Below are 27,601 nucleotides of genomic sequence, written 5' to 3'. Positions count from 1 at the left end.
AAGTGAACAAAAACAGTAAAGTCATAATGTGTGTAAAGCTTCAACAGCAGTAAACACCTTTCATCCTTCCATTTTCTTTCACTCGACCAATTAATTTTTTAAATTCTCAAAAACAAATCACATCTTTAAGTCACAAAGCTGCCACATGTGCAGGACTCACACCTCCTCCTTTAACATCATTGCTGCTACAACACAGAGAAAAACAATTATACCGGATATAAAAAGTTGGCAGAGTTTTTATGAGGATCACTTAAGCTCCAACAAAACTTCATTTAATTTTTTTATTTTGTTTAGGTCCCAAAAAAAACCATCATAATAACATTATATCAATAATATTAATACAGAAGTTGAAAAAAATGGAGGAAAAAATAAAACAGCTTTTCTGTCCACAGCCTCGTTCTCGGTGGGGAGGGGAGGGGGATTTGATCCTCCGGGGGGGGGGAAAAATCTGTAAAGTCCTTTTTTTCAGGGGTGGGGGTAATCAAAACAAACAAACAAAACCAAAAAATGTGAAGTGGGCGTGGCTTCAAGCTTGAGGCGCGAAGTCTGTCTTACTCCTGTGCACCAATCAGGAATGTCGAGGTGAGGCAGGGGGTGGTTTTCGAGGTAAAGAGCCGACGTTCAGTCTCACTGCTGCGACATCTGCCGGGGGAGGAACGGAGAGGTGGGGTCAGAGAGATGTCGTGTGTGTGTGTGTGTGTGTGTGTGTGTGTGTGTGTGTGTGTGTGTGTGTGTGTGTGTGTGTGTGTGTGTGTGTGTTAGTTACCTGCTGTGTCTGCGGCTGTGGTTCAGGTGCTCGGCTTGCCAAGCGGCTCAGGATGTTCCTCTCAGACATCTGGAGTCGGACTGCAACCGGCGGTATCCGGGCGATGGTTGCAGGCAGCCGGGTGACGTCCGCCTTCATGTCACTCAGCAGCTCCTCCAACTGCTTCAGCACTGAGGGAGGACAGACACATACATTAGAGTTATTTTCGAGGTTCTTCACAACTTATTTTAATGTTCTCAAGGTGCTTTTATCTTAAAAATCAGACAAAGTTGACATTTTTAGCAGCGCGACTCTAAAAACAAACAGCTAAGCCTGCTCGCCGACGTTACCTTTGTGCAGGACGGCGTTGGCCGGTTTGTTCCCGGACATGGACTCCTTGCTGAGGTGCTGGTGAGACTCGGCCAGACACTCCACCTCGCTGAAGCGGGTGTTGAGGGCCATGGAGGGGTGGGAGGGGTCCTCCGACATGTTGAGGTAGGCGGCGCGTCGCAGCTGCTCCTCGATCACCAGCGCCTGTTCCAACAGCTGCAGCGGAGGCGAACAAAGAGTCATTTTATTTTAAATGTTCTGCTCAGTTCAAAGATCCATCTCCTCTGTAACATCGAATATCAGATGAGTGGAAGAAAACGATCAGAAACACAAACAGTGTTGATGTCGTCCTTTACCTGAAACAAGTCTTTATCAGAAAAAAATATCTTTAAAGTCAAATCTTTCATACCTTGAATCTTCTGGCGAGGAACTTGTTCTTGATTTCCAGGAAGTTTCCTCTGTTCATCTCTCCTTTAAAAGGCTCGTTGAGGATGGCGAACTTGACGTCGTTCTGGATGTCCTGCCAGCGGGCGTAACCGTGTCTGAAGGAGGTAGAGGTCAAAGGAAACAACAGACTCTGATCTCACATTAAGTGCTATTGTTTTAGTCTCCAGGGAAGCCAAACAGACAGACAGGTGTGCAAAGGATACTGTATGATGCCGGCCAGCAGCCAGTAGTCGTGGCGGCGATGCCAGATCTCGTTGGTTTTCTTGGTTACCGTGGCAGCGCGCTCCTCGTTCTGCCACAGTGAGTGGAGCTCTGAGAGAAACACGTGAGTCAGCATTGAATTGAAAACATTCGAATGAGTTGTGCTCGAGTCTGAGCCAGCGTGTACCTGTGAATCCTCCGTCTGCGATGTTGAACATGAACCGAGTCTTGGCTTTCTTCTTCTCCTCGCTGGCCCCGCTCGCCGTGGCAGCGGCGGTCGATGCCGTTCCCTCCTTGTTGCCGTCTCCGTTCTGCAGTTTGGCCGCCGATTCCACTGGTTTCTGAGTCTCCTTCTCCTCCTTCACATCTGCGGGAGGATGAAAAAGGAATCACAATTAACGACAGCAGAGCGTCAGAGAGCGCCGAGAAACCCTGCAGGAAACGTCATCGGCACCTTTCTTTTCATCTGCGGGAGGCGTGGTGTCCATCTTTTCTGTCTTCTCTTCCTTCTTTTCTTCTGCTGAAATCAAGATTTTTTAAAAAAAGGAAGAACTTAGTAACCAAATAACAAGGTGTATCTCTCTATCACTTACTCTCTAAAGTTTTATTTAAAAATATATTAAAACAGGAAGAATCCCGAGTGACTAGTTTTACCTTTGACCTCTGCATCCTCAGGTTTGACCTCTGACCCCTCTGTCTTTGCCTCTGAGGGGGGCTTCGTTTCCTCCGCTCCCTCTGGACTCTTCTTCTCACCCTCTCCTTCCTCCATCTTCTCGCCTTCTTTCTCTTTCACGCCCTCCGTTTCGCCATTGCTCGGTTTGTCCGTCTCCATTGGCTCCCCGTTCTTCTTCTCCTGCTCGGCTGACGGACTCTTCTCGTCATCGTCTGGGATGGCGATCACCTGCCGCAGACGTGGAAGATTAAAAATCTTTCCTCCTTCCGACTCCATAAACCCGATTTCATTCACAGCACTCAGTCTTTACCTCGTTGCTGGTTTTTCCGGCCTCTTTACCGTTCTTCTCTGCCTCGCCCTCTTTCTTCACGTCCTTCTCACACTCCTTCGAGGAGTCGTCGACTACAAACAAAGTATCTCGTGATATTGTTCTATTTTTATACGCTTTATTTTTCATCACAAACACATCGAGTATCCTGTATGACTTGTGTGTTTGTTGGTTTAGCTCCAGTGTGAGTGTTACCTGGCACAGGCGTGTTGGGCTGCGTGTCGGCGGGGGTGCCGGTGGACGGCGTTTTTGCAGGAGAATCGGGCTGAGCCGCGGCCCTCTTGTTCTCCTCCAGCTCGGCCATCCAGGGCATCGACCACTGGCCGTTTACGTGCTCGAACTCCTGAACCTGGAAAACAGGCGAGCGCGTCAGCAAGACGTCTCTACATGTTGCTCAAACTAAATAGAAACAAAATAAAATAAAAATCTCAAATCAAGCATTTCTGGGGAACATGACATTACCAAGTTAATTTTCATCCTTGTTTTTCTAAATAACTTTTGTATATTTTAACCAAAGCTTTCACCACCAGGGGGCAGCATGAAATTGTTCAGTTTTGACTTTTCGCCTACCAGCTTCTAAATGAAGTAGTGTTTACTTCAAACACATTAGAAATGCCGCATTTATAAAACAAAACCAGAGTTTCCCCCCTGAGACCAGATTTAACTCATTTAAGCTTCAACTCCACTCGTTCACTAAAGACGGTCTCTGGAGCCCAGCCTGCAGCTAACAAGTACAACAGATCTCCTACAAGCTCTGGAGTTCAAAACAGTGAAGATGTTACAGGCGCAGAGTTTTATTTAACTCTAAAAGGTTGTTAATGATTTTTAAAGAAAATAATTAAGAAAAAACTGAGAAATATTCAGACAAAGTTTCTTTTAAGCATAATTTGTTTTTCTTTTTCAGTTATTTGTGTGTTTAAAAGCAAAAATTGCAAAACCCTGTTGAATAAAATGTTATACTGCTATACTCCAACAAACCCAGTCATCCCAGTTTAGTAAGAAAAAATAGGAAAGCTTGACTGAGTTTACAGAGAGAATAAAAAGAAAACATACACTCATCCTCAAATACCTCTCATTATTTGAAGATGGAAAAAAGTTTTGTTTTTGGTCCGATGAGCCAAAGTGTCGGAGGTTAACTGTACTTTTAAGTGACTGGTAACAGTTTTTACACATAGAAAGAGCCTGAAAGCACAAGTGGAACTATGAAGACAGCAGAGAATCAAATTCCTGCTGCAGACTGCTGGTTCATTTCTAGCTTCAAATGCATTTCCAACAAAACAAACAAACCAAGTTCTTCAAAACAAGCGTATGAACCAACCCTAAGGCGATCTACAGCTGTTAGCCTCTTATTACAAAATGAAAGAAAGAGTGCCTTCATTACCTTTTTGCGAATAAGTGACATGACTCCGATGCGGGTGAGGACGTGCTGCCGAGACAGCCCTTCTCTGGGGACGCCGTCCGCAAAGGTCTCGGCCCCGTCGGCTCCGGGCTCACAGAGGTGACGCATAAACAAAGACACGTAGGCCCTGAGGGAGTTTAAAAGATGAAGCAATAAAAAGCTTTATTACATCAGTTTAAAATGTGGCAGAAGACCACCTTGATGAGCACTTCACTGTCTTCAGTGGAAGCCACGTGTTTGTATTTAAGCTGCGATCCTCACTTGAATTCTTTCTCAGATTTCCCTCGCAGGTCTCGGACCAGCCACTGGGTGGTGAAGGCGTCTTGTGGGGGCATCCCATAACGCATCACTGCGTTCAGGAAGGCCTTCCTCTGCCGAGAGTTGAAGCCCAAAACCTGGGAAACGTCAGAGGGGTAAACATCAGAGTTTACATACAGAGAACAAACAGTCATAAGATCCACGATAGTTGAGTTTTGAGATATACCACCATTATACCTTAAAGACTATTCAAAGAACAAGGTCACCACTGATACACTTATAATCTGAGATGTTTGAAGCTTTGAGTCTCTGAGACGCTCACCTCGATGTTGCCCCCCACCCTGGCCAGCAGGGGAGGCAGCGGTTTGTCTTTGTCGTTCCTCAGGCCCTTCCTGCTCGGCCTGCGAGAGTTGGCTGCAGAGAGGAAACAACGCTGGTGATTTTACAGATGATAAGAAACACTCTGCAGGGAGGCAGACCGTGCTGCAACACTCAAAATTAATGTTTCCCTTTTCTGTCTACAGAATGACATTCAGAGTTTATTGAGTTAAAAGCTTAGAATACATTCAGTTTCTCTTGTCTGTCGTTTAAACCTTTAGTTATTCTGTTCTGCAGGTTTAACATGAGTCACTTTTCCAAAAAATATTTTTTAAAACAGAACAATTTTGTGAGTAAGTGAAGCTGGAGATCCTGTTTTTATGTACTTGTGAAGTAACCAGCACTAATTAGACTGCTTTAAATGTAGAGAGCAAATATTAAACATTTCATCCTGGACCTCAGGAAACAAGTTAACCAAGTTTTTACCTTCTGATCTCTCGTCAAAGTCCTCATCGCCCTCCTCAGATGCCACCGAGTAATCTGATTGGCCATCTGACTGGTCATCCTGCCAATCAGCTTTGAGACAAAAGTAAAAAGGAAGATTTAAATTTCATCATTTCTCTATCTGCACGTACGCACACCAACCACAGCTTGTTTCATGTAATCTACAGTTTCTTATAAATCAGGCTGAGATTCTTTGAGCACTGCTCCCCTTCACCAGAAGTCCCATTCAAAGGGGGAGGAGCAGGAGAAATGAGGGAGGTGGGAAGGAGAAAGAAGCAGTAGAGCAAAACCCTGGGGAGAGGGAGTGATCAGTCTCCTAGTAGATGTTATAAATTTGAAAATCCTACAAGTTTTTCAGAAAAGTTCTCCTTTTTTTTTTTTAACCAAAGGTCAAAGGTGAAGTCAAAGGGGGGGGGGGACTCATCATAGAAATGGGTAATGGGGAGGGGTGTTAGAAGAAGAAGAAAAAGGGGAAATGGAAAAAGAAGGTGAAAAGTGAGGAGGAGGAGAAAAGGGGGGAGGGGCATGTGAGGAGGCAGCACAGGAGGATGGATGTTCCCGTTTTTATTTTTCATTAAATGTTCAAAATCCATTTCATCAGGTGTTTTTCTTTTTCAGTGAGCCATGAAGAGAAGCGAAAACCCTTCTTCCTTATGTAAAGCGACCAACGACATCATTAGAGACACTTGAAGAGAGAAGTGACCTTAAACTCAAGCTTCCCCCTCAGCAGAGGAGAAACTCCTCACTGAAAACTCTGAACTCTAATACACCCGTGCGTTTTCCTCAAATATTTTGAGCACAAAATACTAAATCTGTTCTTAGACCATTTTATTTTATACATATAAAACACTGTTTTCCCCTCTCTAAAAAGTAAGAGGAGTAGAAGAAGACGCCCTCTCACCTCTGTCTTCTTGAGAGCCGTCGTTGTAGTTGACCTGCTTGCGGATACGTTTGCCTTTGCCCAGGTTTCGGGCCAGATCCTCCTGCTGCTGCTCGTAATGGTGACGCAGCAGCTTCTCCCAGTAGTCTGGATCCACGCTCTCCTCCTGCTTAATGATCTCCCGCTGCACCTCCTCCTCCTGAGCAACAAGAAGGACGAAGGTGGTTAAAAGGACAAAAGGGGAGCTGGGTGTATGAAGGTCACTCCTGATGGGCTCAGGCGCTCACCTCCTCCTCCTCATCTTTCACCACATATTGAGCCACTTTGAAGGAGCTCAGGTATTCATTCATGCTCTGCAGCTCCGTGTCGTCAGTGGCGTCCTGGTTCCTGTCCAGTAGTCGCTCTATGGCTTTGTCATCGTAGTGAATGATGCTGCTGTCCTCCTCTTTGTTCTCACCTGCAGACGCACAGACTTCAGTTCACATAATTTTCCCTCCCTCTCTTTCTGTTGTCTTCTCCCAAGCTTTCCTCCACCCTCACCTTCTCCCTCATCCTTGAACAGCTCTTCTGTTCCAAACTTGAGGATGTCATCCAGCTCCTGCTTGGACATGGAGCCCGTCTTGGATCCGAGGCCAGGCCGGACCACCAGGTGAGTCAGCATCATCTTCTTCTTGGCAACCTGGAGAGAGCAGAGCAGGTAAGGAGAGAGGGAAATTTTATAAGAGCAACCAGCCAAGATTTCAACTCTGTGGGACTCTGCTTATATTTACCTGAGTAATCCTCTCCTCCACTGAGGCCTTGGTGACGAATCGGTAGATCATCACCTTCTTGTTTTGACCGATACGATGAGCTCTGCTGAAGGCCTGAAAGCAAAAATACACGTATGAATAAGCAGTTTGGGTGAATGTGTGAGTGATGACTAATGTCTCTGCGACTGTACCTGGATGTCATTGTGCGGATTCCAGTCCGAGTCGTAGATGATGACGGTGTCGGCAGTAGCCAGATTGATTCCCAACCCTCCGGCTCTCGTCGACAGCAGGAAGGCAAATTGCTGAGCACCAGGAGCTGAAGGATGAAGTAGGAAAGAGAATAAAGTTGCTTCAAGAATCAGATTTAGTGAATCAACTGGAACAATCCTAAAGCCGGTGATGTTTACATTCTGCCCCCTATAAAAGGACCCAATTCGACCCCCTGGACAGCGTTCCAAAAAAAAAACCTGCAAAGCTTTCATTCGTTATTCCAGTTTTTCCAATAGGAAAGCAGTTTTTTCCAGGTGTGATGAATCCAGCGTTGATACACAGGAGTGGAAAAGATATGAAAGGTGAAGGAAGAGAAGAGAGCAGGTGAGATAAGGATCAACTCACCATTGAATCTGTCAATGGCCTCCTGTCTCATCCCTCCTGTGATTCCTCCGTCAATCCTCTCGTACTTGTAGCCTTCGTTCTCCAGGAAGTCTTCTAGCAAGTCCAACATTTTAGTCATCTACAGAAAAAAAATAGAAAGGTTAGTTTAAGATAAAGACTTCCAAGTTGATTTATCTTTAGTATCAGATTGTTTGAGACGTCCGGCGTTGTACCTGAGAGAAAACTAGCACTCTGTGTCCTCCCTCCTTCAGCTTCCTCATCATCTTTTGCAGTAACATCAGTTTCCCTGAAGACTTGATGAGAGCATTTCCATCATACATCCCGTTGGGCATCTTTGGAGCTTCCTGTTGGGACCAATCAAATGTTAAGGTTTCATAAATTGCATAAAAGGTTTGTCCAAAGGTAGAACAGTAGGAGCCGTCCACAGCCTCCTTCTTAAATAAATGGTCTCTCCCTGGTGTTTGGGTCGTACCATAGCAGCCCCGGGGAAGAGGTAGGGGTGGTTGCAGCATTTTTTGAGGTCCATGACGACGTTGAGCAGTGAAACCTGGTTTCCTCCTCCTTTGGTGTTCAAAGCCTCAAAGTTTTTCGTCAGGATAAATTTGTAATATTTCCTGCAAACAGACCACAAACATTCAGCCTCATGTCCACTCCTCTGACCTCTCTTCTACAGCTGCTGCTGTACCAACCACCCCACTCACTTCTGCAGCTGGCTGAGCTCCACTCTGACGATGAGCTCGGTCTTGGAGGGCATGTGCTTGAAGACGTCAGCCTTCAGCCTCCTGAGCATGTGCGGACCCAGCATGTCGTGTAGCTTCTTGATCTGGTCCTCCTTGGCAATGTCGGCAAACTCCTCCAAGAAGATCTCCAACTTACTGCAGAAAAAGAAATGACAGAGAAACCAGATCACACGTGAGGTATTCCTTTACTTATCTGACAGTAAAGCGATACATTTTTACAACAGAGCTCAGGCTCACCTGAACCTCTCGGGCGTGAGGAAGTTGAGCAGGTGGAAAAGCTCCTCGAGGTTGTTCTGCAGAGGAGTTCCAGTCAGCAGCAGTTTGTGCTGCAGGGAGTAGTTGTTCAACACCCGGAAAAACTACAGCAGGGGGAAACAAAAATGTTTATAACAGGATCAGGCTGAGTGAGAATTCACAGGCAGCTGCACATGTTTTCAATTCAGACGCACTCACAACAGATTTATTACAGCTGTTTCAAGTAACCATGCCGACAAGCAGACCGATGATTCAGATAAACTTCTGATTCAACCACAGAACAGCTTTTCTTTGTTTTGTTATTACAGTCTGGGATTTTTATTGCCCGCGTTGTTGCTGAAAAATGATTCGCTTGTGCGAAAGCGCCCATCCCCTGTGTGTTGTACCTTTGATTGGTTGTTTTTTAGCCTGTGGGCCTCGTCCACCACCAGACAGGCCCAATCTATGGAGCCCAGGACGGCCATGTCGATGGTGATCAACTCGTAGGACGTCAGCAGAACGTGGAACTTGATGGATACATCTTTCTGTTGGAGGAAATCGCCAAAACTCAAACTCAAGTTTGAACACACTTTTTTTCTGCGGTTTCTTTTTTTTTTGCTATTTGTTTTACGGATTTCCACTCACGCCGCCATCTCCTTACCTTCATCCTGGAGGCCTTCTTGCCTCCTCGGACGGCGTTATCCTCGAAGGAGAACTCGTTCTCCCGGATGACGGCTCTGCTGTCCTTGTCTCCGATGTATGTCACTACGTACATGTCAGGCGCCCACATCTCAAACTCTCTCTCCCAGTTGATGATGGTGGAGAGGGGCGCGCTGACCAGGAACGGCCCTTTGGAGTGACCCTGGATGAGGAGACGAGAAGTGAGTGTAAAGCATCATACAGATGAAGGTCACCAGCGCTTCACTTAATGACCAACGACCTTTGCCCCAGACCCACTGGTCTTAACTCCACCTGGTAAATAAAAGTGTTCAAACTCTTGGGATTCCCAAATTTAACTAATCTGTAAAATATTCTGTGCATTACAGCATATTTAAGCTGCTTTTCCCACAAATCAATAAAGAAACTAAAAATATTGTCAATAAAATCCTAGTAAGTTCAGTTGGAGGAAGTTTGCAGGAAGTGCATTCTGGCCTCCCACCTTCAGGTGGCAGCAGCCGCACATATGATGAGTGGTGGTTTACAGTTTCTGATCCAGCTTAATGTCGTCAGATTTCACCTGGTTTATACAAAATGGCTGGATGGCTGCTAGCCAATAGGATGACAGCCACCTACAGACATAACGTAGCCACACAGAGCACCGCTGAGTTGTAGCACTGAACGAAAAATTCATTTCATTAATTCATCTCAAACTAAATTCAACAAAAAAAAGAAATAAAAATCACATAAGTAAAACTGTTTAAGTCTAGTTCGAGTAGAAGCTCAAATTTCCAACAAAAAGGCGGAGAAGAGCTAGACCCAAAGCTTTCTAACCACAGAAGAAGATATACAGTTACAGCTTCAGCATGTGCGGCGCCACAGGGGTATAACAGAATCCAGCTTCTCACAGCCACTCACCTCTTTATACAGCGAGTAAAGGAAGACGGCGGTCTGCACCGTCTTGCCCAGACCCATCTCATCGGCCAGGATGGTGTCGGTGCCCTGAGCCCACGAGAACCGCAGCCAGTTGAGACCCTCCAGCTGGTAGGGGTGCAGCGTCCCCCCCGTGCTGTCCAGATATTCTGGCTGACGCTCAAATTTGATGGTGGGCTGGAAACGGAAGAATTACAATTTATAAACAAGGGCAGACGCAATCAAGGCGCCCTACAATCAGGAATATCAGGAATTTTTTTTATTTTATTTAAAGAAAATATAAATTTATAACTACAGGAAGTCTGACATCAAGGCCACCCAGAAACTCTACGTGGGCACAGCAGGGACCCACAGTAGTGTAGGAGCTGAGGGACAATGAACAGACCCACAGCCCAGAACTGAAACCAGCTGGCACCATTGGGGTGCCAGGACACAGCCGCGGTGGCACAGGACAGCCCAGCTCCAAAGAGCTGATGCCCGACCCCCACGCTCCCACAACAGAGGAAAAGAAGCCCACCTCACCAAAGACAGCCAGGCCTCAGGAATGTCAGGAAGAGTTTGAGGGCACATAACCTCATTTAAACATTTTCTTCCCTCTGGTTCTTGTAGGGATTTATTCATCTGCATTTTGGAATGCGGCTCATCCAGTTCTGGAGGTACTGGCTTTCTCATGAATCATATGGAACTAAATGGCAATTGACCTCAAAGTTGCTAAAAACCAACCACGAAGATGTCAGTTGATGGATGTCAATGGTAGAAAGAAAACACTTCCTAGTTGAGTGCCATTTAGTTTTACTGTATTAAAAAAACAGTCCATTTTAGAGGCAAACTGAGCAGTTTTGGAGGATGTTCATGCATCAGGGTTATTTTTGTGCTTTTAGATAATTGTTGTTGAATTTGAATTCCCAAATGTTCCAGTAAATGGTAACCAGAACTTAGAAAGACCAACTAAATTCTTTCACCTTTTAAAAAACGATCAGCATTGCTGGTTTACCAGGTGTAACTATGAAGTTTAACATCCAGGCATCCATGGAAACAGCATTTATTACATTTAACGGAGTTAGAAGTTAGCAGGAAGTTAGCTCGCTTGTTTTGTTAGTTACCTAAACATGATATAGCATGTTCTGACAGAGAGATTTCTGAAAAAATTAAAAGGTACAGCTCTGCTATCACTTCCAACATAAATGAAGACAGAAAACTAAACAGCAGTGACGTTTGTAGGGTTACTGAAGTTGGGCTAGCTGGTATATAATGATGTGCTACGTGATCGCTAGCGACACAGCTATGTTAGCATAACATAAACAGTGAAGCTGGAGGATGAACACTAACTTTTTTCCACTCAATAAAAGTTAACGTGAAGGTTCCTGATGGTTAGAGACAAATACAATCGCATGGCAGGATGCTGTAAACGGACCAAACTTCAGTCAGGAGAACAACTGAGATAATCCATCCACAATACGAGGTTAGTCATTAACATACTGCAACCACATGGGAACAGAGCAGCTGTGATAGAATACAGCATCAATGAATCAATGGTACAGAAGTGGAGGAAGCAAGAAGAATGAGTTTAATAAAGTATAATAAAGATTTATCTGACTGCTTTGTTTCTCTTAATGTGTCTTATAATCCCGTGCAGCTTATGGTCCGACAAATATGTATTGGACTTTTTTTTATTTTTTATTTGGCACACTGCAGTTTATTGTTGCAAAGCACCTTGTTTTAACTTCAGTGGATATTATATATGATTATGCTCAGGATATGTCAGCCCATTTCTACTTTTTATAGAGCTTTAATGCACATAAAAACAGCTGCTTGTTTAAGTGAAAATAAATGGATGGGAGGGGGGGGTGGGGGGGGGGTGGGGGGTTTGCGCTAGTAAAGTTGTGGAGTTGTAATTTGTCTCGCATCAATTATATAGTCAGTTATATCGTTATCGCAAATTTTCAAATCTATATCGTGATAAATTTTTTTGGCCATATTGCCCTGCTCTAGTTGTGACCAGTGCAGCGAGCATAAAGTCACCTAAAACCCACTGACTCTTGGTAATGTCTGAGTTTTAGGACTCATTCCCTCACAAAGACTCATTAATTCCAACTTACATCGATCACCGGGTTCTCAGGAGGCCTTTCAGGCCGCTTCACTCTTCCTTTCACCTTTATCTTCTTCCCAGGTCTTCCCTCCTCTCCCATCATCAGCTCTCTGGAACAAACACGCACTATGAGTAAAAAGCGGCAAGTTTCAGGTTGTTAACACAGCTGTGCAGAACTTAACTCACCTGTGGTTCCAGTACTGCTGTTTGTACGGGTCATACTCGGGTATGTCCATGTCCTCGGCCTCCCAGGTCGCCTGGTCGTACGGCAGCTCTCTCCACTTGATCAGGTAGTGGACGTTATTTTTTCTGTCCACACTGGGGGGGGAAGAGCCGGCACAGAAGATTTAATCAAAGTTACTTGTTGTCTTTAGTACATTGTTCACTCCAGAACAGTGAGAATGACAAAAATTAAGATTGAATAGAATAAGTTTAGAGATAGTGTGATTACTTCATTAGTGTTTACACAATCTCTACTTTTAAGATTAGGCTTCAAACTTAACTATATGCTTTAGCAAAAAGGAAAGGCTGGACCAGGTGATCCTGAATCCTCCCTTAGTTATGCTGCAATAGACGTAGGCTGCCGGGGATTCCCATGATGCATTGAGTTTTTCCTTTCCAGTCACCTTCCTCACTCACTATGTGTTAACAGACCTCTCTGCATTGAATCATATCTGTTATTAACCTCTGTCTCTCTTCCACAGCATGTCTTTTATCCTGTCTTCCTTCTCTCACCCCAACCGATCGCCGCAGATGGCCCCACCCCTCCCTGAGCCTGGTTCTGCCGGAGGTTTCTTCCTGTTAAAAAGGGAGTTTTTCCTTCCCACTATCGCCAAAGTGCTTGCTCACAGGGGGTCATATGATTGTTGGGTTTTTCTCTGTATCTATGAAGCGCCTTGAGGCGACTTTTGTTGTGATTTGGCGCTATATAAATAAAATTGAATTGAACTGAATTGAATTAAAAATCTAAAATCTAAAAAAGTTTATAATTAAATCAAAATAATTTATTCTGATAGAAAAAGTGACTCTTTTTGATGGTTTATGAATAGTACAGAATCAGAGCTGAAGTCTAATCTGTGTAACATTGTGTCTGTAAGAAGGTCAGACTGACCTGTGGTTAAGGATTCGATGAACCATCAGCCACTCCATCTTAATCCCAAAGCGGAGGTATTTCTCCTCCAGATGTTTATACATGGGGTCCTTGCTCTTCCTCTTGACACACTTGTCCTCCTCTCCTTCCCCAAAGTCGATGGGGGGCGGCTCCTCCATGTCGTTCTTCCTCTGGTAGTTCCTGAACATCACTTGGCAGTGCAGCTCCAGCTACACAACATGCACGAGAAAAAGTTTAGGATGAGGTTCAGCTATCAGAGAGATTTAAAGCTTTCCTGAAGCTGTACACACCTGGAGCTCCGTGACCCACGAGCAGTGCCAGTAGGACATGTTGCACCATTTGGCGAAGAACTCCCTCTCGGGCCGCCCTGCCAGCGGGGCGGGGTCGGGGGCATCGGCTGGGAGGTCTGGGGGACGGGGAACCGGTGTGGGAGGAGGGGGGTCTCCCCAGCGCCATGTCAAGATTTTCTGGACCTTCCCCTTCATGGGTGGACACTGGAGGGGAGGGGGACAGTAAAGGTTTAAGTCTTTATGGATGCTTTTAATTAAAACTGGTGAAAAAGAAAAAAAATTCAGTTGAGCCACTAAAATTTAAAAACAGTTTCAGCTTTAAAAATAAGTTATCGCTACAAAAAACTTCAAACTTCAAAGAACTTTTGAGAGGACAGATGTTTTTTTAATGCCTATGACAACAACATGATCGGTTTACTAGTGGACAATCCCCTCAATCACTGCTAACCAGCTAACACCACTTCATCCCATCTAGTGTTTTCCTACTGGCAGGTTAGTCAGGTCACTATTGTTGTGGTCCCTGATGTCACTCATTGGCTTTGAGTATCCAACAAACAAACTCCACCTCTGCCGTTTTGGGCCACCGCTGTAGTTCTTGTTCCCTTGTGTTCTGGAAGATCTCCCCAACCAAAACCTGCACTGGTGGAGAACTTGTGCCACTATGCCAAAACTCAACAAGGGTACTGACAGGAAACTAGTATATTAACATAATGCACAAGGTATTATATATTATCAAATCCTTCCTCCTTCTCTCTCTTTTATTTTTAAAACCACTGTGACTTAAAGAATCCCATAACTGACCACATGATCAATAAATAATAATAACGCATGTTAGTACAATCACCACGTTTAACCCTGACCGTCCTGTCGCTCACCATGCAGCGGGGGCAGATCCACTCCCCGTTGGGGATCTCGGGGAGCGGTGGGTTGAGGCAGTGGATGTGGTACGACGAGGGGCACGAGTCGCAGCAGAGCAGCTCTCCGCCATCTTTACAAACTCTGCAGAACTCCATGTGGTGGTCGTCCTCCTCCATGTCACCCGCGTCTCCGTTGTCCTCCTCACCATCGGAGCCGTCTTCTCTGGCTTCCCACTGGATGCCCTCCTTTTCCTGCAATCGCAGGACAGTTTATGCTTTATGACCTTTAATCACAACAGTTTCCAACTATTTTAACTGGTGTCTAATGATTTAAAAAAATGAAACTGTGTTACCAGTGACAAATTAAAGAAAAATGGTAACCGTTCCACACTGAAAATCTGGGTATTTTTTAAGTCGCTTAAATGTTTGAACCCAGACTTTGTGATCGAACAGATGCACTTTTATTTAAACATCAGAAAGCTAGAACCTCCTGATGTTACCACTATAAAATAAAATGTCCATTATTAAGCAACTGAAGCCACTTTATGTGCTTTGTCTGACCTTCAGAAGGGTAATTTTTTTTTTTAAGGTGGAGTAAGTTGTCAAGAAGTTTCTTACACAGTGCGGGCAGCTCCAGGTGCCCTCCGGTGCTTTCTCCATGTCAGGGTCCAGGCAGACCATGTGGTACGCTCTGGGACAGGTGTCGCACAGGATGATCTCCCCACCCTGCTGGCACACCTCACAGTAGTCCTGGTGGTCCGTCTCATAGCCGTCACCATCTTCTACGTCTGATGAGGAAGGACAAAAAGTATTACACCCACTAACGTCTCACGTTAACAGAGAGTCAGGAAGTGATACGCGCTGTGATCCGTGATCGGTGTTTATGACACCGAGCTGTGTGTTTATGTTGCTTGTCAGAGAAAAAACTACTCAGTGAGTCACTCTTTCCCCTCAAGCTCAGATTCTCTCAATGACACCAACAGACTGAAACTGACGGGCTTCACTAGGATGAAGTAACTATCTGTTTTAGACAGAGATCCCACCGAAACACCTAAACACAGCCAGAAACAAAAACACTCAGATTTTCAGCCTGCTGACCAAAGTCAACAGTAACATGAAGTTTGGGTTAGTGGGGAGGAAAGAAAAAAAAAAAAAAAAAAAAGAGCTAAAAGTGTTTGATCAAAATCTAAAGTGTCACCAAAAACAAAACATTTGCGCAAACTACAGGAGTGTGTTAAACCTCACTCGCCTGAATCTGGCTGAACAAAAGCCAAAGAAAAGTTGCAGTGCCTTCGACGGACAACAGTGAAATTAAATAAAATAAATAAACTGACCATTTGTATTTCAGTACACTTAGGGTAGGGCTGCTCAAATATGGTAGAACCCCAATGATCATTATTTTGATAAATAACTAATCTTGATATAAAACATAGTTAAACAGTTATAAATCAGTAGGGAGAAACGGTCTACAGGAGGTTGATTTGATTGATTCGATTCCTGGCTACTCCAGTCAGCACGCCAAAGTTATCCTTGGACATTCAAATGAAATACATAGTACACATAGTAGGAGACAAAGTCTCCCAGTTTAAGATTGAAGGTTCAAATAAGGATGTTTTTGACAGGAAGGTGTCTCGCTGGTCTCCACCGGGGCATCTGTGGATGGAGATGAGCCGACAAGAGGCCTAGATAACACAGGACCAACCATAGAGCACGGTGGTTTCTGAGGATCTTTAGACATCCAGATGGGGGGAAAAAAAGGAGCTACAGGCAGCCTTTGTAATTTGTCCACAGGTTCTTCTACAGGAGTCTTACGTCCCCTACAGAAACAGGCTCTCCTTCTCATCTGGCAAATGTCCTCAAGATGATCAAAAGTGCTCACAAGTCTGAGTTTCTACAGCCAGAACCACACAGCTCTACAAGAAATCTGTGCATTAGATTTATAAGGAAAAAACAAAAACAAAACTGCTTTTTAGTGAAAATGAAAGGTTGTAATAATTATATTCCGACTATCTTACCTTCATAATCACTCGCGGCCAAAAACTGTAATCCAATAATCTCCCAGTGCAAATTTTACTTTCCATCTGCAGCTAAAACCTTAACCAGTTAAAAGCGTTTCCACGCCTACGCAGCAGGGTGTCTGCGAGGACTCCGTCCTCTTTCAGTTCATGTGACTCCATCCACTACGTCATCCGACCGGTGACAACAGCTACAGAAGAGGCATCAGCAGGCGACAGGCCTGATGAAGACATCGTCCTTCTAAATATACCAAACTCCTCTGACTCAGTCGCAGTGATTAATGTGTGTGTGTGTGCACACTCCTCCTCATGTCGTCAAGAAGGCCACACGCTTCTAATACTTCACCCCGAACGCAGTCATTACCGCACAGCTAACCAGCAATCTTCAATCGCTACGCCCCATCAGCAACTGTTTAAGCAAGCACAGGAGCACTGGCTCATCACACCTGAGCTTAGTTTCAGTCTTAAAGACGCACCTTTCTTCTTCTTGGGTTTGCTCTTGGATGGCTTCTTTTTGCTGCGGCTGCTGCGACTGTTTGACCCCTCGGAGACCGCCACACTGTTGATGCTGCCGTTATCAAAATCACTGTCCACGTCGGGCTCATCCTCCTCGCTCTGTGCACACGGGACAAAAGATTTTAAGATACGTTTAGGATACAACAGGGTTCCCTCAGCTTAAGAGAATAAGATTTACGATTTCTTCTGAAGCTACGTGGAGTAACGTGTAACACAAAGTTAATTAAAACGAATAAACGCAAAAGCAAAATAAATTCCTCATGGTTAGAGGCACAGACAGCTTTGTTCTTGGCTTCAGGGTATCATTAAACAAGCTGATGTAACCTGACTCGTCGGAAATGCTTGAATGAACTTTGACCTGTGCCTCTTACTGCACTACCTTATTGAACAGCTAATTTTCCAACTAATACCCATTCCCCACTTTTTTAATAAACTGGTTAAAAACACTATTCTATACTGGGCACAGTGGTGGGCTTAATAACAAAAAACGCAGATGATGATGATGATGATATTTTGATACTTACTGATGAGCGTTTCCTCTTGCTGTTGAGGCCCCCCAGTTTGATTTTGAGAGGAGCCACTTTCTTTGTTTTCGTATTATTCTTCTTCTCTTGTGGTTTTGGTGCAGGTTTTGACTTCCTGCGGGCGTTGGGACCTGCCGGGGGGAGAAAAAAAAAAGAAGAGAAGAAAAACTCAGTTTAGCGTCACACAGATACAGGAGGCTGATATTTTAGCCTTTCATGTGACCTCTCCTGCTCAGGATACCTTTGCCTTCCTTGGTCTTGGCCTTGCGGAGCGGGGGAGCAGGAGCCTGAGGAGGCTCCGCCGGAGGTGGCTGTGCTGCGGCAGGCGGCGTGACCTCTGCTACCATGGTGTCAACAGCAGCCGGCACGTTGGCGGTAGCCAGGGCAGCGTTGGCAGCAGCAGCTCCCCTCAGAGGGTTGTTGGTGCTGAACTCGCGCCACTTTGCGCCCAGAACCATCATCATCTTAGACACGGCGATCTTTGGGTTCTTGGCAGCGATGAGGGGCCTGAGACGGGTGTCAGGAAATAAAATTTTAAGAATGGGTACGAGTTCATTTAGCATCAAACGAATGGTACACATACAGCTGATTGCACGCTGATTACTGATCATGATGGGTTTCTTTAACAGAGTTTATTTTAGTCAAAGTTCAATGTTTTGGTGGTTTTGATGCTGCTGTGGGTCACATGTGTTCACTAGGTATCAGCTGCTGTGCAGACAAGTCTGCACGGTTACATCCTGAACAGTGAGTAACAGAAGCAATGCTGGGAGTTAGAGATGGTTTCTGTTGTTTCTGTGCATTTACGGTGTAAATTAGCAGGAAACTGAATTATCATTATTTATATTTTTGCTGTTCCTTCTTTCCCTGCAACTGGACGAGTCCATGCAGGTGATCCTGGACTGTGGAAGTGGCAACTTTCCGTGAGATGGTAAAATTAACTTTGCCACCTTTTTGTTGCACTCTTCTCCAACATCCCTTTAAAACCCTAAGTCAACAAACAGTTACACCTGCACCGTGTACGAGCTCTCGATACCATATACTTGAACTTTTATTTATCTAGCACTTTATATCACATCCGTCCATGTACCTGACAAACTGGCTGAAGGCTTTGTAGTTAGTCAGAGAGCGGTAGTCTTCCTCGGTGAAGACGTGGTCAATATCCTCCATGCCCCAGTCATCCAGCAGCTGAGATGACGACTTTGGCTCCTGCAGAAACAAAAATACAAAAACAAATTGTTAAAATCAAATAAAAAACAAATGGACACAAATGAAAACACAAGATAATGTATTAATGCCTCTCACATGTTTTGTTTTAATGTCCCACACTCGCCACAAAATGAATCCAACTGTGGGAAACGCTAAAGTCTATTCAAAAGAAAAGATCTCCCCACACAGTAAAGGCCTGTTCCCTGTTAGTGTATCACACAAGGAAATGCTTAATGTGCACTTTAATAACACCACACAATAAAAACAAAAAAATAAAACAAAAAAACAAAATGGTTGTATCCATCCTGCGAATTGGGTTTGGGTCGCAGACGACACCACCTGTGCTCTTTATTTAATATGACAAATACCTTGAGTGGGAATGAGCCATTACTCTGACAGGTAAAACTATGAAAACGTAATCATTTTGATATGCAAACAACAATGAGTCAGGTCCACTTGGTGCCTTTATTGAAACAAAATTCATTCTTCATTACAAAAAAATAAAATTAAAAAAAAAAAGAACAAAACATTATTGCTAACATCCTGTGACGCAGGTAAAAAAGCCCACAGTGTCTCAAAACCTGGCATAATGCAAAGACCAGAACTTCCTGTTTTCTCAAAACCACGTTAGCGCTGTAAAGTGTTATCAATATGGATCTGATCAGATAACAGAGCGCGCAGATCAAGCACCCGCTGAATAGAGCGACCACAATTCAGTACATGCCACAGACACAACACAACGGGAGGCGTGTTTATTTCGGAACATCATTATTCCCAAAAAAAGAAGCTTTACGCAATAAACTCCTGCTGAACGAGGACGGCATCAACTGATCACACACAGACCGAGTGACCAACATGTGGGACCATCTGTGACTTATGAATCTGAAGCATAAAACCAACCAGCAGGGTTTCAATTTGATTTTTAAAAAAGGTGCTGCTGTGCCCTTAAGCATCATAAAAAGCCCCCCTCCTACAAAAAAGCACTTTTGTTCCCTTTCTGCACATCAGAAAGAGTCCAGTAGGTGGTTTGTGGCTTTATTTTACCCCACAACATACAAAATTATTATTCCACAGACTTTTACATTATCCATGGAATAACATCCTTTTCACAGCAACTGAAATAACAACTCCACTGACCCGAGGGGTTTGAGTGGCCCGTGAAGAAGCTCCAAAATGAGCATCGAGCAAGCAACCGAAATGCTGAAACAAAAGTGACACTGACCATTAAACTTAATTACATCAGACTGTTTGTTAATTAAGCTGATAATTCAGTGTGAGTAGAGTCAATCCATTAGATCACCACCAACCTGATGAGAATCTTTACAATTTACTCATTTATTAGTTGTTCTGCTGGTTTTTTTCCTCACTTTCCTGTCCTTGTTAAACAAACCTCAATCATAACTTGTGTACGCGATTTAAGAGTTTGATGGAAATTTGTCCTTACTTTGATCCTTTGATGACTAAATGATAAATGAAAAATAATCATTAGTTGCAGTGTGATGCTGTGGTTACAGCTGACTCACTGATCACTCCACATCATTACAGCCCTGTTGAACTTATTAAAATATTCTGATTCTGATACTTAGTCTCCTCAGTCTTCTTTTAAATGATGTGTGATTAAATGTATTAAAAGACAAATCCCTTCATTGCAGAAATATGAATAAAAGAATTCAAAACTGCAAAGCTTTCTTTAAGGTTTTCTCCTCCCATTCAAATACCTGCAGATCAACCATTTGTCTTGGAAAGGTTACAAAAATCAGGAGGTGCACAGCAAACCAAAACAACATCAAAGGGAACCACATGGTGGGAGTCCTAAGTCCCTTTTGGCCTGTGCCACTGTTCGGAAGGATGACAACAGTAAACACTGTCACTGAAGTTTTGCCCCTGCTGTCCAACTCTTATCCTACCAAGAGCCTGTTTTATCAAAATAAACAAACTATTACTAGAGAGTTTCAGCATCAAACATGATTTTTCCCTGAAAAAGGCCTCTGGGCAAATAGATCAGGCTTTTTCTGGACCACAGAAATGGACATTTTAATAAATTTGTACGCAATTTGTATACTTCAAGGAAAACAAGTAACTAAAGCCTTGAAATAAGCACAGTGGAGTAAACACTGCCTCCTGTATGCTGCAGCTGGATACTGCAAAGTTTCTAAGAAATTTGAAGCAGTTCATCTGCATTCAAACAGCTTTTATGGTGGGTGAAAACTGAAAACATCAACAGTGGATGGGAGCAAAAAAACAACAAACAATACTTTTCAGATTTAAACTACCCGCACAGGTGGTTTAATGAAAGACGTTCAGTGGTATTTTAATGTGAGAACACCAGGTGGGAGAAGAAGTTACTTGGAGAGGCTTCATTTCAGTGAGTTTGCTGCACAGGATCACTGTACTTCTTTACTGGCCCAGGGCAATGAGGCCATTCATGAGGTGACGTTGATCCCTTTGATTGCTTAAAATACAAACTGTTTAATGGTGCAAATCTAAGAGTTCAGGCGTCTATCATATAAGACGACGAAAAGCAGAACTTTTCACAATTTAGAAGCTGGAATCACAAAATGTTTGGCTCATTTTTCCAGAAAAGGGACTGGAAATCGCTCATCACAGTAGGTAAACCATTTCATCTCTACAGCAAGCAGACTTCAGGCAATTATGGCAAAAATGCTAATCAAGTATTTAATCCAATTATTAGAGTGGTGGGGGACACAGGGCAGCCCCATAGGGAGCTGGGCTTTATGTTCAGCTTCCACCAAGTTATGGGGAGGCCACAAGGCTTGTGCAGCACAGTACTCCCACACCTCAGGAAACCAGTACTGAATATCACCAGATCTTTAATGTTTTTTCCCCTCTTAAGGTTGATAGAAATTCAGTTAATTCAGACAACTGATTTTTCTCCATTTTGTCTTCCCTGCCTGCTGGATGGCTCCTTTCCATCAGCAGAGGTCGAAGTTTAGATCTGCTGAACTTTGAACAAGATGTCCGAAAAGCTCCGAAGCTGCACACTGTGGTCGCTGCAAAGCGCAAACCAATAAAAATAACTCCATCTGCAGGCAGCTGCTAATGATCCCTCCAAAAGTTTAAAGCCTTTTCTTCTGTTGTCTAAAGATGTTCTCTTTCTTTAAAGCCAGAATCATAAGTGAAATTTAACTTCTAAACTGCTGTCTTCTAAAGCCAGTTTCTTTTGAAGTTTAAATGCTAATAAAAAGGTGAACAGTTTGATAAAAACACCTGGCTCCGTTCGCTTCCCATCTCACAGCCTGAGCTGCAGACCTGATGCAGGGCAGCTCTCCCAATGAATCAAATTGTGTTTATCTAACCACAAAGAAGCAGGGTCAAGTGCGTAGTGCAGCGTTAGGTGATGTTGCCATAGTAACAGCATATGTCTTCACACACCCCAATCCACCCTCTCTTATGTTGCACTGAGTGTCATTAACTACAAGGACCCCGATTGGCTGGCGGCCTCAGAACTGGCCAGAATCGGCTCTTTGTTTGAGCACGTCTTACATCAAATCTGTTTGTTAAACAGCTGCTGACTCCATTACAGGTACAACTATCAATACCTGCTCTTCGCAGAGGAGAGAAGGGTACTTTAAACCAATAACAAACCTTTTAACTGTACAGAGAAACTATAGCAAGTTTTGTTTTTTACTCTGTTACTCATAACAGCGATGAATAACAGAGCTGTTGTCAGCAGCATTATTTTTGTAACAAAGTATTTCAAAGTGACCAAAAATTTCAACAAGCACTAAATGTGTTATAAGTGCATGGACCTTCTTTGCTCGCCTTTCTTACCATGCCGTCATCATCATCGTCATCCTCATCCTCCTCTGGTTCTGGTTCTTTCTTCTTGGAGGCGCTCCTCTCCGCTGCGGCGCTGTTCCTCTTCTTGTCCTTGCCGCTGCTGGCTCTCTTCTTCTTCTTGCGCCCGGGAGTGTAGTCGCTGCCCTCGCTCTCTGAGCGCTGGCCAGGGCCGCCATCTTCACCATCATCTACGCCGCCCAAGTCCATGGGCTCTGGGGAGCTAATGGGCAGCTCCTGGAAAAAGGAGAAAGGCAGTGAGCAAACAGAGACCCAAAATGACCGGAAAACAAATCGTCAACTTTTAGTAGGTTTCTGTTCTAGAGTTACTCAGCATCACATGTTTATCTTTCTAATCCAGAACTGAAACTAGATCTCCAGAGACCCCCATATATACAAACACCCCAGATTAATTGGATAATCCCCTCACCTCTCTGCGCGACCGCCGCTTGCTGCCCTTGCTCTCTCTGCTCTTCTTTGCCTTCTTTTTCTTCCTCACCTTCGGAGTCTCATTCTCAGAGATCTCTCCTTCCTCGTCATCTGCAGATCAGGCCAACAGAGAAATTTCATTGTTAAGGTGTACAAAGGAGCAACTGTGTGTCAGTGTTTGTGCCGAGAGATAACAACAATGAACAGCTGGCCGTGAAGATGACATGCGTATCGGAGGACACTTGCATATCCTGCTGGAAACTCAACACCAGCTGTAGGCTGCTAAATACTTGCATCGACTGTTTAATTCTTGATTCAGCTATTTCACAGGTAAACGGCACGTGTTACAGATCACAGTGGAACTATGAAATGACAGAATTTGTAAAGAAGCTTTGTTTCCGGATGTCGACTTTTATGATCCCAGGGCCTGAAATTCAAATATCTTAAAACTAGAGGGAATTCCCCTTTAACTGCTTCCCACAAGGCAGATTTATATTCTCTGGAACATGTTTGAGTCTGCTACGCTACTCTTAGTTTATGCTCGCTTATGCCACCTTCATGCTGGCAAGTTCCCTTGTTGGTGCCGTTTGGTGTGTTTTTTTGTGCAACTCTTGATTTTTGTAACCAGGTGACAGATGCAGGTGTCTGCGCAGTTTGATCTTTGCGTACAGTTGTTTCAATCAATGCAGAAGCAAAGAGATTTGTAACTGATAGAGGAGGGCTAATACAACAATTTACTTTGGAGAAAAATAAAACAATAAACAAACAATCATTGGGTTTTCCGTTTCAACATTTTCTACAACAACACTGATCAGCTACAGTTTTCAGAGAAGCAACACCTATCGATCAGCAGCAGATTGTCACAACTGAATCTCTGGCACCAGCTCATCTAAACGATGATCTCAAGCTTCAGGGTGCAGAAACATCTGAGGTTTGAGTAGCCAATGAGTAACCTGCAACTTGCTGTAACAGTTCAAATTATTTCTGGGGTGCTAGTGAGATTTAAGGTCATTTTCATCTGGGTCTTGTTTTGTTTACTTATCACCCTGTACACTGAACACTTGACCCTTGGCTCAACAGTCGTGTTAACAAAAGGACAAAAGTGTTGAGAAGACTTGATTGTTTCTATTTGTACAATAAAATAGAAAGTAACCAAATTTCTCCTTTTTGCAGTAATCAAAAACAAAAAATAAAGTCTGGGTTTTCATCTGTCTCACTCAGTGTCAGAAAGCATTTAAGTTATCCACAGTTAGATGTCTGGAATTAAAGACCTGTGATGTTAGCAGTTAAACTAGTAATCTGAGTTACTTTCCAGTTACACAAGTTGCCCTCAGAGGGGGAGTGACTAATGAGTTTGGCTCTAGAGGTTAAAAACATAATTTACAACTGATTCATCAGGATGATTTAACCACACCCCTGCAGGCCTCACAAACAGCAAAAATCTCGATCCAGTATCTGGCACTGAGCGCTTATTAATGTAATGGACTACAGTAAGAAGCAAATGGCAAGTCGCCATCAAAGATGCACCTGGAAAGGAAGACAATTTAATGAGATGGGACTTTTTGGGTCAATAGAGGTAACTGAGCTTTGTGTAGGTAGGTGGAAACAGCTGTAGCTGATAAGAAAAATTATTCGAATCTGATTCAAGTGTTTAACACAAAGAGCTCCTTATGAGCACAGTGATAGAATTTTCTATTTGATGCAAAGCGTGAGAAAAGCATGTTTTATGGACAAAGACCAGATTTTGCGTCACAGATGATTTTACTCCACAGATATAAAGACCTAATTTTGTGTACTCTGATTTATCCCTGTGGGATCTGTGCTTGTGAAGACCTAATATGACTCCTGATGGAAAACAAATTTTAAATTAGAAGATTTTCACTTAATAGAAACTCAGAAGTTTGAAAATCTAAAGACTGCATATGACATTCATTCTGAGCTGTGCAAAAAAGGACACTAACAAAGACACAAAAGGAACTTTGACAGATTGAATTTAAGTTCTTGACACAGTTTTTTTTTAATCTATAAATTGCACCAAACTCTACTGCAGTCAATAGAAAATAACTCACCAGCTATTCAGCTACATTATTATACATCCTATATACAATTCCAGTGCAAAATTAATAACTGGCTGTTGATTGTGCATGAGTAATTCAAAGGCATATTTCTGGACTCTGTTTTTGTCCTCCCTTTGTTGATTATCTGTCATTTTTCTTTACAGCTGCAGAGATTTTACTTTTACTCTCATGAATCAAGATGTGTTTATCAGAAAAACATTTTTGAACCACATTATTTTGTTTTTGTCATTTTTGAAAGCTTCAACTAATGGTAATTTTCGATTAATTGCACTGGTGATTTTTTCCCCACTTGTCTTTTACTTGTTTGGCACCTTTGCTGACAATCAATTAGAAACCATGGTTGATCACTATATCTTATAAGCTGTGCAATTTTTAACCGTCTTTTCAGCTGCAGCATCTATTAATAAAAGCTGAATGCTGACATGTTTTTTTACTAAAATGGAAACGATTTTCCACAGTTTTAGCTTATGCAGTATTAGACCCAAAAAAAAAATAGTTAAAACGTGTTGCGGTACTTCAGAACCAGTTAGCAGGTACTGACACTAGAAACAACAAAATATGAATTAAAAGACAAAATTATTAGAAAATGTTTGACCTTTGTAAGACATCTGAGCATAAAGGCTAGCCTGAATAATTGGTTTCTGTATGGCTATTAATGAAAAGAAGAATGATTTTACAGTGTGTTGTCTTTTGCACCGTTTGTTTTATTGCTGTTATAAAGCTTTAAAACACGTGAACAAAAAGTGGACCGTTTTTGATCGATTTTTAGCATTTGCGGCTAACTTGCTGAATGTTTGTTCTCAACGGTTCTATCGCGGACGGTGCGCGTTAAGCACACTGTAAACATCGGCCACACCTGCACGTAAAAACTAAAAGGTGATCGGGGATAAATAACGGTTAAATAAGAAGCTGGGTGTTGTTTTTTCCTTTCCGTATGATTATTATTATTACTTTCCCCCCCTTGCACACTCAAACCGAAGGCGCCGGCCATGAGGAGGGGGACGCCGCTGAACGTCATCCGCCAGCTTTCAAGCTAACTGGCTGCCTCCATCTTGTCATCGACACGTAAAAATACCGGTAGCTGGCTAACGCTAGGCCCCGGGAACATGCCGGTTTGTCGGCGTGACTTCACTCCGATGCAACCACCAGCCATGCCGTCTCAGGTTGTGGTAAAAACTGGACTTCTTTCTAAAACGATACTCAGCCGCGAATGAAGCCGGTTTGCTACTGTTAGCAACCCGGTAGTTAGCCGCATTGTGCAGTTAGCATTATGCTAACAAACATGATTGATGTGAATGTCAAAAACATCTGCTCATGCTAGCGCATAACCCAGCGTGAACATTAGCATTCTCTGCTAACAAATGAGCCTCGCCTTACCGTGCATTAACCGGTCCTCGGGGGCTCCGTATTCATCCCTCTCATCGTCGCTTGCAGACATAGCGGACAACAGAAAACTTTCTTTCTTTAGTTAGCTAGCAGTTTAGCTAACTAAATAAAGTTTCCAGGGTAATCCAGAGTTCTGACCCAGGCTTGAGTCCGTCCAAGTCGAGGAGGTGTTGTAGTGTAGGGGGGGTGGGGGGCAGAGAAGAACAAAAAAAAGAGAGCGGAAGGAAGTGAATATACATAAGACAGCAATCAGGACAATAAACAATCCCCACACGAGGTTTCTTTTTGGACAATAACTCTAACTTTGGACAGCTCGTAAAGATTAGCCCACACTCCATCTCCGCTAACATGCCATCTTGCCATTATCGTTAGTTTCCGTCTCATTAGCATGCGTGCTAGCCGAGCTTGACCGGCGGCCAGGTTCAGATCAAACACAAGACCCCCTCACACGCTCATATCTACCCCATAAAATACCTCACGGTGGGTTCTTTTATAACCACCCGGCATCCCAACCAGCCTGACTCAAGTAAAACCCACAAACAATAAAAACTGATACTCACAACTTGAGTCCCACACCGGCTCCAAAAACAGTAACTCCGGCTCAGTTTGTTCGCCGGTCAGCACTTAGAGGCTCTTTTTTCTTGTATGTACACCGTTATCTTAACAATTTAAATATATTTCCGTGGTTTTTTGTGTGTAGCAGCAGCGTGTGCGCACGACGCCGTCTCCTCTTTCTCTTCCTTGCACACTACACACACCCCGCTCGCGCGCGCGCGCACACATACACAAAGAGATCAGGGGGCAGGCATCCCATAATATGCCCCCCCTCCTCCACCACTACCACACATACACACACACTTCACTGACCCCTCCCCCACTCTGCATAGTTACCTTGCAACGTACAGACCATAATAGTCAATCCACCCCCCCCCCCTCTTCCCCATTCCTCTATGCATACACGAACACACACCCCCCTCCTTCCACACACACACCTACACCCCTCCCTTAGCAACCGGGGTTACCATGGAGACGTCCCCCTCCCACCCCCGTGTGGCATCCCATAATAGTAATGAGCACAGTCACTGACATCCCACAATAAGCATAACTCCAAAAAGAGAAAAAAAAGGAAAAGGCGTCACATGGCAACTGTGTGTGCCACATGACTTGCTGCTTAACTTGAGCGTGCACGTTTGCATGTATGCGCACGCGCTGTACTGTATATGAGCCAGTGCACAGGTTGTAGGTGCAGCAGGGGGGGAGGCTGGTATAAAGCAGCAAAAAAATAAAAAAT

At 43.8% G+C, this 27,601-nt stretch overlaps 1 protein-coding gene across 1 annotated transcript; it reads right to left on the bottom strand.

Annotated features, from left to right (window-relative positions):
- Positions 1-302: 302 nt before the first annotated feature.
- chd4a (chromodomain helicase DNA binding protein 4a) lies at positions 303-27,047 on the bottom strand. The gene is made up of 41 exons (XM_085346948.1): positions 26,871-27,047; positions 26,302-26,453; positions 22,848-22,957; positions 22,412-22,654; positions 18,501-18,619; positions 17,655-17,920; positions 17,414-17,544; positions 16,850-16,988; positions 14,977-15,146; positions 14,377-14,610; positions 13,502-13,705; positions 13,212-13,420; positions 12,287-12,418; positions 12,111-12,210; positions 9,997-10,188; positions 9,083-9,283; positions 8,829-8,966; positions 8,425-8,546; positions 8,149-8,322; positions 7,920-8,061; positions 7,660-7,791; positions 7,448-7,565; positions 7,024-7,148; positions 6,854-6,946; positions 6,624-6,762; positions 6,371-6,540; positions 6,105-6,282; positions 5,186-5,275; positions 4,704-4,795; positions 4,385-4,518; positions 4,106-4,250; positions 2,920-3,073; positions 2,707-2,798; positions 2,378-2,624; positions 2,178-2,243; positions 1,911-2,090; positions 1,726-1,834; positions 1,485-1,617; positions 1,096-1,291; positions 767-936; positions 303-642 (listed from the first exon to the last, which is right to left on the bottom strand). The coding sequence occupies exons 2-41, from the start codon at positions 26,360-26,362 to the stop codon at positions 628-630; spliced, it is 5,865 nt and encodes a 1,954-aa protein (XP_085203074.1). The 5' UTR covers positions 26,363-26,453; positions 26,871-27,047; the 3' UTR covers positions 303-627.
- Positions 27,048-27,601: the final 554 nt, after the last annotated feature.

This window comes from Diplotaxodon limnothrissa, linkage group LG22 (assembly GCF_057381915.1).
Source record: "Diplotaxodon limnothrissa isolate DT_005_m linkage group LG22, D_limnothrissa_male_GT1.1, whole genome shotgun sequence".
Lineage (NCBI taxonomy): Eukaryota > Metazoa > Chordata > Actinopteri > Cichliformes > Cichlidae > Diplotaxodon > Diplotaxodon limnothrissa.
Note: the sequence above shows the minus strand (reverse complement) of the source record. Positions and strands in the feature narration are given on the sequence as shown.